This window comes from Miniopterus schreibersii (assembly GCF_964146895.1).
Source record: "Miniopterus schreibersii genome assembly, chromosome: 12".
In the NCBI taxonomy this organism is placed as follows: Eukaryota; Metazoa; Chordata; class Mammalia; order Chiroptera; family Miniopteridae; genus Miniopterus; species Miniopterus schreibersii.
Genome location: NC_138112.1, coordinates 34038733 through 34055513, shown reverse-complemented (window position 1 = coordinate 34055513; position 16781 = coordinate 34038733). Strand labels below are relative to the sequence as shown.

General features: G+C 49.2%; 1 protein-coding gene across 3 annotated transcripts in view; it reads left to right on the top strand.

Annotated features, from left to right (window-relative positions):
* Positions 1-4550, top strand: part of UVRAG (UV radiation resistance associated) — a 242905-nt gene extending 238355 nt beyond the window's left edge. For all 3 annotated transcript variants that reach the window (XM_081154782.1, XM_081154783.1, XM_081154784.1), the window contains one exon: positions 1053-4550. In XM_081154782.1, coding sequence (XP_081010908.1) covers positions 1053-1749 — 697 coding nt within the window. In that variant the 3' untranslated portion in view covers positions 1750-4550. The remainder of the gene's footprint in view (positions 1-1052) is intronic.
* Positions 4551-16781: the final 12231 nt, after the last annotated feature.

Genomic DNA, 16781 nt, shown 5'->3' with positions numbered 1-16781 from the left:
GTTTCTACCTCCCTCTGTCTCTGGACCCAGTCTGTTCCTATTAGTTATATTGAAGCTGGCTAGCTTCATCCAAGTATAATATCTAGAATTGTGATCAATACTCCAGGGGTGGTTTTACTAGCGCAGTGTATAGCACGACCATTATTTCCAGGGTCTGGATACTCTCTTTCCATTAACTAATTGTTATTTATTATTTCAGACTTTGGAGTAGTAATGTATACTCTACCTTCTTGACAGGGTTTTTGTGAGGACCAAATGAAATGATGTGTATGAAATTACTTTAGAAACTAAAATTTGTATCGCTTAATAATGATTATTATTGCTGGCCCGAAGTATCTTCCTGAGAAGTAACTAAAGTTTGAAAAAAGGCACTTAAGACCAAACTTATAAAACTTGTGTGACTGGCCTTGTAAAGAAGAGAAGTCATTTCCCAGATTGTTTTCATTAATATATATATGTGTATGTATGTATATCCTCAGTCCTCTCTCTGTCAGTTCTCCAGTCCAAGGAGATTAGCATTTGGGTATTGGAAAAGCTATTGATTAGCACGTCCTGAGTCATGAGTTTGAGTCTAGCATTGCCACTGCTTCACTGGGGTACCATGGGCAAGTCACTGAACTTCTCAGCCAAATAAGGGTGCCTGCTCTATGAAGACAAAATAAGTTGAATATGAAAAACAGGAACAAGACTATGGGTAGCCCTTCAGATATAGAAAGTTGATTACATCCCTTATGTATTTTTCTTCCCAGATCCGATCCCTCCAGTTACTTCAACTCTTCCCCACATGGCGTGGTTTCCAACCCCCAGCCTACCCTGGGCGCTCTCCTCTGGGCATATTTCATTGTCTTGTATCCTTCTTGAAGGGAGCTTCCAAAGTTGAACTCAGAATGCTCTGGGTTGTTTCTTTCATTGGGACACTACAATTCATACGAAGAATGATTAGTATCAATTTTTATTATCTCAAACCTGAATCTTTCCCGTCTCTGGATCCAGAAAGATTAAACCGAGTTCTGAAGTTGAAAGTTAACTTCTTGTTTCTGTTTGTCTTCTAGCGATAGACATCACACCTCCAGTGCAATCCCTGTTCCAAAAAGACAAAGCTCCATATTTGGGGGTGCAGATGTGGGCTTCTCGGGGGACATCCCTTTGCCGGACAAAGGACACCGAAGACGGGCCAGCTCGGAGAATGAGAGACTGCACTACAAAACCCCTCCCCCCAGCTACAACTCTGCAGTAGCCCAGCCCGCGACCCCCGGCCCCTCCCTGGGGGAGTCCGAGAGGAAGACGACACCCCTGTCGTCCTCCTTGGATGCCTCCTTGGACTTCTCCAGAGAAACCCAGAAAAAGGGAGAAGGTTTGGTTGACAGCTTCAGTGGAGGCCCCGTGAGCGGGAGCACGAGCCGAGAACAGGGAGAAGCCCTGGCCGGGCCCCCGGCCGAGGTCAACGGCGCCCTCCCGGCGGGTGAGCAGGCGGGGCCCGCGGGCGCCGAGCCCCAGCCCGGCCCCGGCTCGGAAGCGGGGCGCCGCTGCGCCGTGGAGCAGGCGGAGGAGATCATCGGGACGGAAGCCACGGGCTTCACCTCCAGCGAGCAGCTCGAGGCGTTCAGCTGCATCCCGGTGGACAGCGCCGTGGCCGTGGAGTGTGACGAACAGGTTCTGGGAGAGTTTGAAGAGTTCTCCCGAAGGATCTACGCACTGAACGAAAACGTGTCCAGCTTCCGCCGGCCGCGCAGGAGCTCGGATAAGTGAAGCGGGCGGCCGGCCAGTAGGACCAGGGCAGGGCCGCTGCCTAAAGTGAGGATAAAGCTGCACTGGTTACCCTTTGTAACAATTACGACATAAAATAAATATTAATGGAGGATATTCCTCAGAAAAACAGACTTTGTGAATGGAGGAGGGACTCGGGATCGTTGGGATGGTGGGCCACACAGCTGGGTTTTGCCTGCAGGATTGGCTCTCCAGGCCTGCCGGTCCTAAGGCAGAAGCCACTCTCTAGCTCGAGTCGCCTCGTAGGGACTTGTCTGCTTTTTTATTTACACTTCTATGTTTCCCCAGAGGGAAGATGGTAATATATAAATAATATAATGAACTCACCTTTAGTTTCTCAAGCATTTGTCCTCACCAGTTTATAAAACTTTGGGAAAATTGAATATTTAGAAAAAGATTGCTACCATTTCCTGAAGGATCTTTGGCCATTCATTAGGCTGATGAATAGGAAGCACAATAGTCCCCTTAGAGCCAGGCCCACCTGCCCCGCCCCTGCCCTCAGGCTCATAGGCAACCTGGAGACTTCACTGTGCCCCATTTCACAGAGGATGGGTTGTGTCCTGAAAACGGAACATCAGATTCGCAGGTTCTTTAATGCAGTAGCTCTGACCTTCCACCTCTAATCAGCCATACCCTTGAGGTAGCCCTCAAATTAGATGAAAAACCTCACCTTCGGTGGATCCCAGGGACCCCAAGGACCCCAAGGTTGCTGTAGTCGGGTGGCATCCAGTCCCCTTTGAGGGCCAGATTTTTTATGTGGGTAGATGCTGCAGTGAAACTAGGCATGCTTCCTGGCAATATACTCACCAGACAGAAACCATATGTGTAAATCCCATGTTAATTTATTAAATTTCAGTTGGAAAGGAAGACATTGTATGTGATGAAATATATGTAGGGACTCAGGCCATCCAATGTGCAAACTGCAAGACAGTTGAGGTTGTTGGACAAAGAGACTAGATGAGGCATAGAATACTCCTGGTATGTGTGCAGTTGCATAAATATTAAATTACGTTTTTGAAGTCCAGTTGTCATTCCTGGAGCTCATATTTCATTTGCTGTTGCTTTATATTTTATATGCCCAAGGACCTCGCCTCAGGGTACAAGCTCTTTAAGGAAAATTCATCCATGTATCCATGTATTGTATAGAGGAATAAAAATTGAGTGTACTTCACTCAACCTGATTTTTTTTTCAGCTTTGAATTCTGAAACTACATCTCCATGTGTTATGTCACGACAAGACCAGCCTGAACAAAACCGGGGGCTGTGTCTCAGATGATGTTGTTGACTTCATTTGCATTTACAGATTGTTATAGCAACACAGACACCTTCACAGTGTACTCTCTAGTAGCTGCGTTTGTCCTACATAACATCTTAACTCATAGGTTCCATAATCATTTTCATATATGGCTCCAGCACTCCTGGGCTCAATTTTCATTTATAGCCACATTTGAAATGGAATAGTTCCTGTTGTTATTTCCCATGTAAAGAGAACTCACAGAATCATTGCATGACAGACCCAAGCTGCAAGCAATTAAAAGCTTTAACTTTAGCTGAAGAAATCCATATGAATTCCACATAAAAAGGTGGGACTATTCCAGAGCTGGAGCAGAAGCCATCTGTAGAGGCCCAGCCTCTTTTCAGTGTGCTGTCATTCATTTTAGAATCAAAGAGGGTGGAGACAGACATGGTCTAGGATATACGTCAGACTGGTCTGTGGGGCCTCCCAATGAAGTAACAATACCCCCCCAAAAAAAAGGTTTTTGAAAGAGAGTGTGAGTATTAAACCATGGGAGGTGAATCATATGTAATTGTGATTTCCCAAGATATGGGAGTGGACTTTAAACTTCATGCCAAACTCAAAGACAAGGTGTATCAACCGCAGGCCCTCCAGCCTGGCTCCTGGCCAAACAGAGGGACCCATTCAGATCACCTGTGGTTACAGCGATTATCTCAGGTTCCACACAACCAGATGGAGCTATGGGGCTCCATCTGCCCATCTCATTCGTGACTACCTGATTCTGGGGTTCACAGCTTTTCACCCCTCAAAATGGAGCCCTGCGTGAATGTGATTAGATTGCCCAGAACTGATCAGTAGTTACTGACACATGTGCTTGGTCTGCAGGGTCCAATGATGTTATGCCTCAAAACACCACTTAGGTTTGGGTTTGTTTAGTTTGCGTTTTCTGTTTTCATTTGAATATTTTTGATGTCTGCAGTTTCTGCCATGACCGGAGTAGAACCTACATGTCTCCAGAAATAACTGTTCAACACTTTCCAATGCTGCAGAATTTGTTTTGCCTGTTTAAAGTGGCCGTGGCCAAAGTATGGGATGAGTTATCATCTCCTACTAATCTTTTTAATCAGTCTTGTAAATCACTAAAATAATCAAATTTGCTTTGGAGATAGAAGTTGAAATGAAAACTCACTACTATCCATTTCTGAACGACTTAAGAGCCCTTACAGCTTTCATGTAGCCGAGACACTTTTAACAGCCAGCAAATGTTATCAAATGAATATTTGATTGTGTTTTCTCTCTCCACTTCCTCTTACCCACTTTAGAAATTCCAGAGATTTTTTCTCCCCTCAGAATATTAGTTTTGGAAGATTGTATCCAGCTATATTTTTTTAGCAGTTCTAATGGTGCCCATTTATCCTGACCTAGCCGGTTATTTAAATAATTTTTTAAACCACCACCAATAATAAATGGCATGTGAAACTGATCTGTTGGTAATTGGAAGAAAACTCAGCATCTGTATTTATAAAATAAAATTGATTAGTATTTATTTTGAGAGTAAAAGTGTATGTTATTTCCCTGCTATGTTTGAGTCCTGTCTTCTTCATTGTTTTGAATTTCACATTGAAGCTGAGTTAAGTAGGAAAACCTCGTTCTTGCTCAGCCAGCTAGTTCATTTATTGAGCTAGTTCTCTCTCTCTCTCTCTCTCTCTCTCTCTCTCTCTCTCTCTCACCAAACAAGGTTAATAGAAAGATTAATAAGCTTTGACCTCTGCCACATTCTCTAGTGGAAGGGGGGTTGTTATATTAACAATTATAATTCAGTGTGATTAATTACATGATGAAGGGATATATAGCCGTCCTGTGGAGTGCAGAGAAAGCTGTTCTGACTCAGGGATCAGGAGAGGTTCATGGAGGGTAATGCAGATAAAAGCTGTGTAAGATTTCACATCACAGAAGGAGGGAACCACGTGGCAGAGGCCCAGAGGCAAGACGGGGTTTTGTGTGTTTGCAGAACAGCAAGGAGTTCCCTGTGCTTGGGGTCTGAGTGGATGTGAAGAGGGTGAGAGAACCTGAATCGCAGGCCAGTGGGACGGACTTCGGTGCCAAGTCGAGAGATTTGAATGCATGCTGTGGGCAGCTCCTAGGTGCCCTTTCCAGGCTTTAGGGCAGAAGAGTGACTTGGTTAGATCTGAATGACGACGCAGCCAAGTTGAGGCTGGACTGTCGTGATACTTGTTTGAATCTCTTTAATCTTTCTTGTTTGTTTAGAAAAAACAAACAAAACCTGTGTCTGAAAAAGTGGGTGCATCCTGGTGTCCCTCATGTTTCAGGGTAAGCACTGAATAGCAAACGGGTTTTGCTGTGTGGTACAGAGTGAGCCAGCATCTCCTCTTGAGAAGCTTAGTTCCCAGTTGCCCAGCTCGGCCACTCTGAAACTCCGACTGGCCCTGTCATTGTACTTTTAAGGACCCCATTTTTTAACCTGTAAAAACTTGGAGAGAAGTCTACCCTGCCATCCTGTTTATGTGGGGCCTGAGCCATTAGTGTTGGTTCTCCTGTGTCCTGTGGAGGCCACTGGGGAGTGACCGAGGGTCCCTGTTCCAGCGCTTGGGCACAGCCACTCAATCTCTCTGAACCCCGCTCCTAACCCGTGAAGTGGGGGTAATACCCACCCCCCCAGGGTCGGACAGTGTGAAAGAGAACCATTTCTAAGAAAGCCCTTGGTCTTTACAAAGCACCCGGCACATGGGGAGGAGTCGCTCGTGCAACGGGCCGCTTGCATCGTGGATCTCGGGCTGTGGCAGGACAAGGCCTCGTTCTGGGCACATTAAGGATGTGTCAGGACTCACTGTAACTTGAAAAACTGAGCTCCAAACAAATGTCAGGTGTTTCAGGTGTTTGGGTGGGTGGCACGGACACAGTGTTGAGACACAGCCCAGCAGCTAATGAGCTTAATTTTCATGTGTCTTGCCCCCGGCAGACGGACTCATTTGGGCCCCCCTCATCCCAAAGCGACCCCTCAGCTCCGGCCACCTCGCTGAAGCCGAGTCGGAGCCGGGCTCTTCATTTAGCTCCAGGCAGGTGGAGGCTTGCTTTTTCTTTCCTCAGCGCATCTAATTACAGTTTGTAGGTAGACAGCTCAGCCTTGTGGATTTTAAATGAATAAAAAATACATGTCTATAAAATAATTCCACGCTTTCTAGAGGCTGGCAGTGTCAGCAATCCAGAAACAGAACAGTCATGAATCGAGATAAAAATGAAAAATTCAGCCAGTGTGTGATCGCTGCCGCCAGCCAGGCCCGGGCCTGGGGCTGCGAGGGGAGAGCAGCAGGCCCGGGGCCCTTCTGTTTCTCGTAGTCGCCGGCAGGTACAGGAATGGAGAGCCGGAGTGGACAGAGGCAATGAATAACCTCCCTTTAAGAAGCACCCACGAGCCGTGAGGAAGGAGGCCGTGCGGGCAGCTTGACTGAGGAGCCCTGACAACAGCCAGCCCGGGATTCAGAGCCCAGCCCTGTGGCTCACTGGCTGTGTGGCGGGGGCAGGGCGCTTGACTTCTCTGAGCCGGTGTGCTCCTCCTCGGCCCCTGGCTCAGGTTTTTCCTTAGGCCTGGGCAGAGACTCCTCTTGCTCTAGGGGTAAATTTGTATTCCTTCTTCAAAACCTGTCTCAGGTTGCCTCGGGGCCCAGAGCCTGGCAGGAACGGAGAGGCCCCTCCCGTCGCTGCCAGTTGTGAAGAACTCGGGGCTAAACCACAGAACGACAGCTGCTTCGGTCAGGGTTTTATGTAGAGCCGAACAGCTACCATCCTGCCATCTACTCGGATCCTTGACACAAGGGTTTGTGAATATATCAAAAATGAATAAAGGAGCTAGCTTTAAACAGTCAGCTTGAATGTGACTTACTGTCCCTAAGGATAGCTCTCAGTCATCAGAAAAAGTATCAGTTTAATTCAATAGGAAATGCATAATATGTTTTAAGGTAGTTTTTCTTACAGAAATAGTTAAAGTATAAAGATTTGGAAGGGCTGGTAGAGTTAGACTATCACCACATGGCACCTTCTGTGAATTCATGCCTCTACCACAATGACCATCAGTGGCTGCTAGTGTCACAAAAAGAGAAGAAACCACACACTTTATGCCTCCTGATGGAAGAACAGAGCACCAATGAAGTACTCTTGGCAAATCCTTGACCCTAAATATGATCACAGCCCTATCTGTGATGTCCAGTGCAATAGACCCCAGCCACGGGTGACTTAGTAACTGAAAAGTGGCCAAAGTAAGATGTGCAGTAAGTATAAAATACACAGTGAATTTCAGAGACCTACTACCAAAATAGGATGTAAATAATTTTATGTTAATTTCCATATTGATTACATGTTATAATGTTAATATTTTGGATATACTGAATTTAATAAAATATGTCATTAATTTCATCAGTTTCTTCTTAGTTCTTAAAATGTGACTACTAGAAAAATTTTAATTACATATGTGACTTGCATTTGTGGCCCACTGTATATTTGTACACTTTCTCTAAGTGTACGTTTCCCTGGGTGTCACCCCCAGTAGCCATGAGCTCCCAGCTGGCAGGCACCTGTGTTAAAGCACAGCTGGTGCTTGGGAGAGTTTGCTCGACTGGTGTCAGTGGGCTCAGTGCCCTTTTTATAGATGAAGTAGTTGAGGCTGAGATAAGTCGGTGTCATCACTAAGGCCACAGAGCTAAAATGTGATGGAGCTAGGACTTGAAACCAGAACCTTAGAGTCACTTCTCAATACATCTGAGCTGCAGGCCACGGTTCCCTTCATTCGTTCATCCATTTAGCATTGACTGGGCGCCCCCTGTTGGCAGGGCACTAGCTGAAAATGGGGCAGTGCTATGAAGAAAGTCCACAGGGTGACCATGAGAGGGTGACGTGAGGAGCCCCCTTTGCCCTGGGATCTCAGGCAAGCCTCCTTTTGGGAAGTAAAATTTAAACACATTTGAAGGTAGAAAGCCCATTCCAGCCCTAGGGAACAGGTATTCAAAACCTTGGAGTAGGAAGGAGCATGGCACATGGGAAGGACTCACGGGGAACCCAAGGGCTGGACGGGGGTGACGAGTGATGGGGCTGGAGAGGTGGACAGTAGCCAGGTTTTCTCAGGCTGGGGTTCACAGGCATCACCCTCTCCCCGTCCAGTTTTCTTCCAATGGTATTTTACAACGTACTATTTGTTTAAACACACACACAATACAAGCACAGCCTGACCCCTCCAGCGGCCCCCTAGGACTCAGCTTCAGTGTTGGCCCTGCATTCATATGGACCTTCTCACTGGCATGAGGAATATTCCCATCATTAGTGAGTTTTGATGGACAGTCACAGCCCAGATGCACAGAAATGTAACTTTATTTCCCCGTAACAGCCCTCAAACCGCTCTCACAGCTGCCCTCTTCAGCTGGTTGCAGAAAACTCTTGATCTTCCCACTTCAGGACAACTCAGTCACTGGTGGGCAAATTCCCAACCTTCGCTGACCCCACCCTTCGGCCGCTCTGACCCCAGGTTCGGGGCTCTGCCGAGAGTGTCTCTGACCTGCCCCTGGGGTGGCTCATTTGGTGTCTGGCGCCGGCCTCCAGCCGAGGCCCTTCTGTGGTCCTGGTCTCCAGGTCCTCACACGCTGTCACTCTTCATACCCAGACCTTCTCAGATCTGCTTGGCTCCCATGGGGACGGGCCTAAGCCCCGGCCCACTTTCTCTCCCGGCTCTGAAGCTGCCCTCAGGCCCACCCGCCCTGCCCCCTCCCCTCCGCCAGCCGGCTCCTGGGCCCCCTGAGGAACAGGGAGCTCCTATGAAGACTCGCCTAGATCTTCCTGGCACACCCTGGGCAGTTGGGTCCCTTGTCTGCCACTGGCCCAAACATACATCCTATTGAGACCCCAGATTGGGGGAGGGACGGGGGAGGACTGGCCCTCTCAGGCTCACCAGCCTTTTGACTTTGAGGTCTAGCTTTTCTCTTTCCAAATAACCCCCTGCAGCTCTTCAAACTTTCACTCCATTTTTCAGAGGTGGGAAACGCTCCATGTCACTGGCCTGCATGCTTCTGTCCTCTCCAGCCTTCTTTCTGAGGGCCACAGGCTCCGTGTTCCCAGGGCTGCAGGCCCTGTCTGGTCAGGACTCACAGGTCCTTTCCTCGCTCTACAGCGCCTGCTTTGCAATGAAAGCCCAGCTCCTGAGACTTTTAGCCCCACAATCCCCTTTATTGTTTTGGACGGTATCCAGGCTGCCCCGGGGCAGTAAATGGTGGGGCAAGTAAAGGGTCAAAGGAATGGAAAACACCTCGCTTAATGCTACACTGCTCTCCTTGCCACCGAGCGGGGACAAAGGGGCCGCTGGACAAATAACGAAGCATTCCTGCCGAGTGAAGTCCCAGCGACGCCAGGGCGTGTGGCCCAAACAAAGGGAGCCCAGAAGTTCAGAGGGAAGGAAATGGTGGGAGAGTGAGTCGTCAGCGGTGTGTGGGCATCTTACAGGCTGAAGGACTGGCAATGTGGCAGCTGGTGCCAGAGTCAGGGGTGATACTGTTTCAGCAAAACGTCATCCATCACGTTAGATTAATATTATTAATGTGAATGTCACTGGCTTTGTAGTTTGTGTGGTTTTAATTTATAAACTTGTTTTGGCTTTATGGTTGTGGGAGAGATATAAATATATCTAGTTTATATTTAGTCTTGTGTTCACAAAAGTTTCTTGAGAGTAAAAATAGAAAGGTGGAACAGTCAATACGAAACATTTTTTCCTTGCAGAAGAATTGCAAAAATATAAAAAACAAAACAAAACAAAAAAACAGGAATCTGGGGGAAGTATAAACAGCCCCTTACTTCAGGGTTGGACCATACCTGCCCTTCCCGGAGGGGCTACAGTCCCCTGCCCCAACCTTGGCCTTTGCTCCAGATCCCTGCGTGTCCTCTGTGGCCAGCCCTCTCTTCTAGGCCCTCTCCCCTCCCCATTATTTCCTGGGTGCCTTTAAGTCCTGGGTTCCCCTCTCACTTCGGGTTATACATTTTCTTCCCCTCAGCCTCTGGAGGGTCTGGGGAGAGGAAGGGGGCTTTGAATCCTGATGGCAAAGCATCCACCAGACAGCCTGACCATTTGCAGTGCCCAGATGGGGCCCCTCTTAGCATTGTTTTGCCAAAAAAAACTTCTGTCTCTCACTTTATCTTGGCCACATTCCCAAATGCCCCCTCCGTTTTCTGGCTTCAGTGTGTGCCAGGCCCCAGGAAGGGGACAGAGAGGGAAAAGGCCCTATGCTGGCACGGACTTTTTAGGCAATATTATAAATAAAAATAAGTTTTCAACCTTAGAGGATCTACAGAAAATTTTAACCTTAAAAGAGCCTATACATTACTCTGTGTGGTGTCACAGGTCTTACTAGGGATTTCGTACTTTATCTTAAGTGCAGTGGGAAATCTTTGAAGGGTCTTAAGCATGGAGAGTGACATGCTCTAGTTGTTTTGAAAAGAATGCAGTGGGAGAAACTTCATGAGGCTTGCATGAACCTTTCTGCAGATAACAGTTATGAAATCTGGACAAAATTTTTAAAACAATTATTTAAAGACCCTGGGAAGTGTCTCAGAACAGGCAGGAGCTGAAAGAGAGTTTCTTTACTCTTGAAAAACTGCAACTGAAAGGTAAGATTTATGATGGTACTCACAAACTCCCAGTGCTATGGCAGGTGGGAAATCACAGCCTCACCACCGTAGGCTGCAGAAAGTAGGGTTAGAGCTATAAGAATAGCTAGAAATTTAAGGGGGAATTCTGGAAGTAAGAGAATTATAGAAAGCCTAAGACCCACAATCTGAGTATAAACTGTCCTTATCTTTAGCCAAATGCTAGAGGACCTGGTGAAAAAATAGGCAAGGACCAGAGAAAAAGCTACCCTTGAAAGACAGAGCTGTACTAGACTGGGAAGATATGTGAGTGTGCTGCTTCAAAAACACTGAGTGAGCCCTGGCCTGGTAGCTCACTTGGTTAGAGCTTCATACTGATACGCCAAGGTTTTGGGTTCCACCCCTGGTCAGGGTACATACAAGACTCAACAAATAAATGCATAAATGAGTGGAACAGCAAATCAGTGTTTCTTTCTCTCTTTTCTTCTCTCTCTAAAATAAATAAATAAAAAATAAATAAATAATAAATAAATAAATAAATAAATAGGAGTGAGTTTCCCACCCTGTGTGCAGTGCACATAGCACAAAGCTAAAGTATTGACAGCTTGAGGTGCCAGAGGACAGAGCCCAAGACTGACAGAGCTATTGGAAATTTAGGGGAGAATCCACAGAAACAAGGGAACAGCATAAAAGTGAGCACAAAAAATCTGAATATAACCTGCCCAAATCTTTGGATGATTGCCCAATTATAGATGTGCAGGGAGAGCCCTGGGAGCCAGGCTTTTAAAAAGTAACAGCTAGGACCTCTAGGAACTGAGCAGAGATAGCTGAGGCTGCACACTGTGGAGGAGACGGAGTTTGTAGTTTGAATCTAGGCAAATTAGCTGCCCACCAGAATGAGCACCAACAATCATCAGAAGAGCACCACGAAACCCAGAATCACTTCGATGTCTAGTGTTTAGACTGCAAAGAAACCGGAAAACATGACCTATATATACTCAGGTGAAAAAAGGATGAAAAGAGAGACCATGCAAATGTGAGCTTGAGACGGCGGGAGTGGCTACATTCATATCAGATACAGGAGACTGGAGAATGAGGCTATTTCCAGGCATACAGGAGAGCATTTTATAATGACAATAAAACGCTCAATACATTGACAAATATTTTAAATGAGGACAGTTTATTGTATGTAATTATAACTCAATAAGGTGGGGTTTTGTGTGTGTGTCTGTGTGTTTTAAAGAAAAGCCCAGTGGATGCTGAGGGGTGGAAGGATAGAAGGCTAACTTAGTCTGGAATGGAGGCAGGATGGGCTATAATGCAAAGAAAAGAAAAGGCAGGTTTGCCCTGGAAGGTGTGGCTCAGTGGTTAGAGTGTCCACTGACCAAAGGGTTGCAACTTTGATTCCTGGTCAAGGGCACATACCTGGGTTGCAGGTTGGCCCCCTGGCGCTGGTCGGGGCGCGTGTGGGGTGGGGCGAGTGTGGGAGGCAACCCGTGGATATGTCTCTCTCACATCTGTTTCTCTCTTTCTCTCTCTCTTTTCTATTCCCTGAAAAGCAATGGCAAAAATATCCTCTGGTGAGGATTAACAAAATTTTTTTAAAAATGAAAGAAAGAAAAGGCAGGTTTCTTGGGAGAAATACTGGTTCCAGACTAAAGTGCTCAGTGTGAGAGGTGCTGGTGGCTGCTTCATGTGCAGACAAGAGGTCATTGGAGTTAGAGACTGAGAGTGGGAAGAGTGGGTTCAGAACTGAGCTCTGGGGCTCATTTAGAGGGGAAGGAGGAGGAAAGGAATCCTCACTGGAGACTAAGAAGAAATGGCCAGAAAGGTGGGAGGGAACCAGGGTGTCCAGGGGAAAGGTGTTTTAAGAAAAAGGGTGTGGCCAGCTGCAGAAATGCTACTGAGAAGCCAGGTCCGAGCCGGTGCTTTGGAGAGGCAGAGGGCGGGAGCAGGTGTCTGCCCCAGGGGCTGGTGGGGCAAACCCGGGGGCAGTGAAGGCTGGGGTGTGGCAGGCAGGCAGGCAGCAGGCAAACCTCTGCTGAGCCCAGCCCCACACACCTCCCTCTGCTGCTTGGTCCTGGGGCGCAGAGAGCACCTGACGCAGCCCTGCCCCCCTCCAAGGGCTCCCAGCCTGCGCCATGTAGGTGGAGAATTGCACGCCGTGTGGGAGCTCCTGGACTTGGGAGGTGAGATGGGGAGCAAGGAAAACCTACCTCAAAGAGAAGCAACGTTTGATGGGAGCATGAAGGATGAGCAGGAGTAAAGAGTTTCCAGATGGTGAAAGGGAGGCTGAGTTTGTTCTGCTTGATCCAAGGGGTACACCCAAGACCTGTGGGTGGTGGACGTCACAAGGAGGCAGGTGTTCACTCCACACAGGGTTTCTCACAGGGGCCTCCTGGAGAGGGGTGAGCACCATGGAGGTGTGCAAGGGGAGCCAGCAGAGGCTGAGCGCCTCGAGGAGGAAGGCTGCGGAGGGTCTGGCCGGCTCGGGTACCCCAGGCCTGAGAGACAGCTCGCTGGAAGCCCAGGCTTAGGATTCATTTCCTATGCAGGCTGCGCTCCTGGGGATTTTACCAGACACGCGCGCAGAGCAGCTGCAGGAGCCTGGCGGGGTTGGGACCCGACGTCTCCTCAGAGCCCCTGCTCTCCGGGCCCGGCCCAGCCACCGAGGCACTACCTGCAGACAGCCCAGTGTGGGAGGCCTGGGAAGGCGAGGGGTGCGTGGATCTGGGGGAGACAGCATATTGTAGAGGCAGACTAGGGGCAGATCAAGTTTTGAGGGCCCGAAGCTTGTACAATCTGGGGAGTCCCTGTTGAGAAATAAATTTCACCTGTCATTTCACCTGGGACAGCCAGACTTCATGGGGACGAGATGGGTTAGTTGGGATACACTGTGACCACATATCCACAACCCCCTAAGCCCAAATGAAACTCAGACTTCACTCAGTTTCCCCTCAGATTCTACAGATATCTAGAGCTGCTCCAGAGAAGGCTGTATAATGCAAGTCAAAGTGGAGAGAAACAGAGGTCTTAACCAACTGGAGTTAAAACACTGTATTTTTGGAAACTTCACAAAAACATATAATCATGTGAACACGTGGCTAGTTCCCACCCTCTTAACCTTGCTTCTGGGCTTGAAAGGAACTCAGATGAATGAAGAACCTGAAGCTCAAGCTTCATCAGGTTCTCAGGAAATCTTCAGGTTTCACTCTAGTTTGGCTCTACTCTGCCTCTCCCTGCTCAACACCCTTCTGTGGCTCCCCATTACCCTCGGGGAAAAGCTGGCCATTCAGGTCCTCAGTGGGCCCTGGGGGCTTCATTAGCCGCCTTTGTTCTCTGAAGAGCTGTGAGAGGTAGGCTTTGGGGGAGAAAGAAAATGTAGGGAGCTGATGGGTAAACTTTGAGGACAGCAGGAATGACAGGCCTTAAGGGGCAGTAACCCCATGGGCACCTTGGAGAGAGTGCTTTGTTGATCTCCAAGAAATCCGCTAGCACCCATTTGAGAGACAAGGGCCCATGGGTTAAAATAGCATCCAGACTCCTGACGCCAGCATCTCTCCCTGCTGAGCCAGTGGGACACCAAGGCAGAGCTGCATTCTCCTGTGGAAATTCCTTTCTGAGCCACAGATGCGGGCTGGGGTGGGGAGCGTGGGTGAAGTAGGAGGAGGGCAGTGAAAAGGACCCTGGACCTGAAGTCCATAAACCTGAGTTCAAGTGCCTTCTCTATCCTTTGTTGGCTGTGTGACCTTGGGCAAGTGACTTAACATCTCTGACTTACAGCATCCTCATCTATAACTCAGAAAATGCTTGTTTCATGCCAGGGCCTCTGTGAGGAACAAGTATCATGAACATGGAGACACACAGTGGGGCTTCACCACGCCCTGGATGGCAGAGAACACTGGACTCATTTGTCTGTCTTGATCCCGAGTGATTCCTCAACCTCCTCAGTAGGTTAAACAATCATGTTGACTTTATTTATTAGCTTCACAAACTCTTCTGATGTTACTTGGCCCCATCCCAAACCCCCACAAAATCTCCGATTTCCAGCACTGGCTAACCCTGTCGCCCTTGGCTGTGGGGACCATCTAGTATGGGGAGGGCGCTGGGCAGTGGCCAAGGAGCCAAGATGAGCTCTGCAGCTGGCCAGGCCTCAGTCTCCCTGACTGAGCCTGGAGGGGAGGGGTGACCAGGCCGGGGTGAGCCCAGAGCAGCCCCTCCCATGGCCTCTGGTTCCCATTACCGTTCTCTCTTGTGTTCTTCCAGACCAGCCTCTTCCAAATCCCTTTCAGCACCACTTCTGGTTCTTCTCTGGAGACGCACTCTGCCCACCTCACCTCCCTGCACGCCTCTAGGCACCCTGCCTGGCCACCTGCCTGGGCCTTGCCAGGCTATTCAAGGTGGGAGTCTGACAAGTGGCCTGAGGCTGGAGGTTTTGAGTTCATAAGCCTGAGTGGGAGTGAGTGCTCATAAGGTCCCCAAAGAGCTGGGATGCTGACCCAGCTGATGACACCTGGCCTGGTTGGCCTCTGGGCCCCCTCCAAGTGGCCATGTGACTCCAGGTAGGTCTCTTCCTTTGCTGACCTGTTTCCTAAGAGGTTAAGTGGGTTTGCTGAGAAGTTCACAGGAAAGGGCCTATCCCTGCTCTCAGAGGAGGGCCCTCTGACCAAGCCAGGAAGATCACCCTGAGGAGGTGCTTGGCCCCTACAGAGGCTCCCACGCCTTTCAGAATAAGGTGCCCCCATGCTCAGGCCCACCCAGTGTGGGATGGCTGGTCCCAGGACCCACCCTGAGGTTGTCACCCTCCAGGCATTTGCTAGGACTGTCCACTCCCACCTCTGTGACTCTGGGCAGTCCCCTAGGTTCCTGTATTTTGAACAGCATTTTCCAATTTGCACTGTGCATTCACATCTCTCCTTTCCTTTGAGTCTTGCAATTCTGCATCCTCTCAGGTATGAACCATCACCCCATTGTACAGATGAAGGAACCAAGGCTCAGAGAAAGGTGGTGGTTGGGCCACGGTTACCCAAGTCGCAAGGAGCATAGTCCACTCAACGTAAAACCAAAGCCTGGCCTCACCCCACCCTTCACGGGCCCTGGCAGGTAACAACATTTGAGTTGAGGATTTGGGTTGTTGATAAGAGTGGAAATGAGTGGACAGGGCCATTCTTCAATGACACGTTTTCAGGTCCAGAGCAGATATGTGTTGAGGGGAGGTAGGGGCTGCAGGCTGGAGTAGCTCAGGCTACAGGCATGGGATTGTTCTTGATTTGTGGAAAAGGCCTCCCTCTACTGCGAGGCAGCCGGTCAGGGGCAGTGGCGGGCGCACCGCAGAGATCGGCAGAGGTCCGGGCATGAGGGGCTTCAAATGCTGGGGGAGGAGCTGAGCATAGGGCCTGAGCAGGAAGGATTTTAAGCCGGAGAGAGACCTGGGCCTGGTGTCCACAGCAGACATTCCTGAGAGCACCGACTGGGCAGAGGCCCTGACCTCAGGGTAGTGGCTGTGCCCATGTCTCCGGTGACAGGCACAGAACAAGCTCAGGCTGGGCTGGGGCAGGGCCAGGCTGGGAGATAGACACCCAAGTTCTGCCCCTGGCTGAGCCTTTAGTCCCAGTGTTGACCTTCCTAGACCTGGGTGTCTTGTCAATTGAATAGGGTGACATTTCCTGCCCTGTTAGCATTCTGGGCTCCTGGGAGCTCAGGGACAGAGGACATGGCCTTGGGGGAGACAGCTTGGTGCCAAGCTCTGCTGGACCTTTCCAAGTTTCCTCATCTGCCGCAGTGGGCAGAGGTTCTCTCTGTCCTTCCTCCATGAGCCCAGGGAGTGAGCACAGAGGCTCCTTTGTAAACTGAGAGCTGTGGGACTCACGGGCTATCATAACTGAGCAGGGAAAGAGAAATGCATGTCTCTGGACGGCCTCCAGTCATGCTTGGATGGAAGGCTTTCTAGATCCTGGCTGTTTCTTGCTCAGTCACTCATCCATCCATCTCTCCATCCAGCAGCCACCAACTCCTGCCCCAGGAGCTGCAGCTAAAGCCTGGACAGCATGATCCAGATCCGGCCTCATGCCCCCACCCAGTACAGGTCCTACAAGTACTTACATACCCTTAAAGATGCCCTGGGTTCCCCGCTCTACTT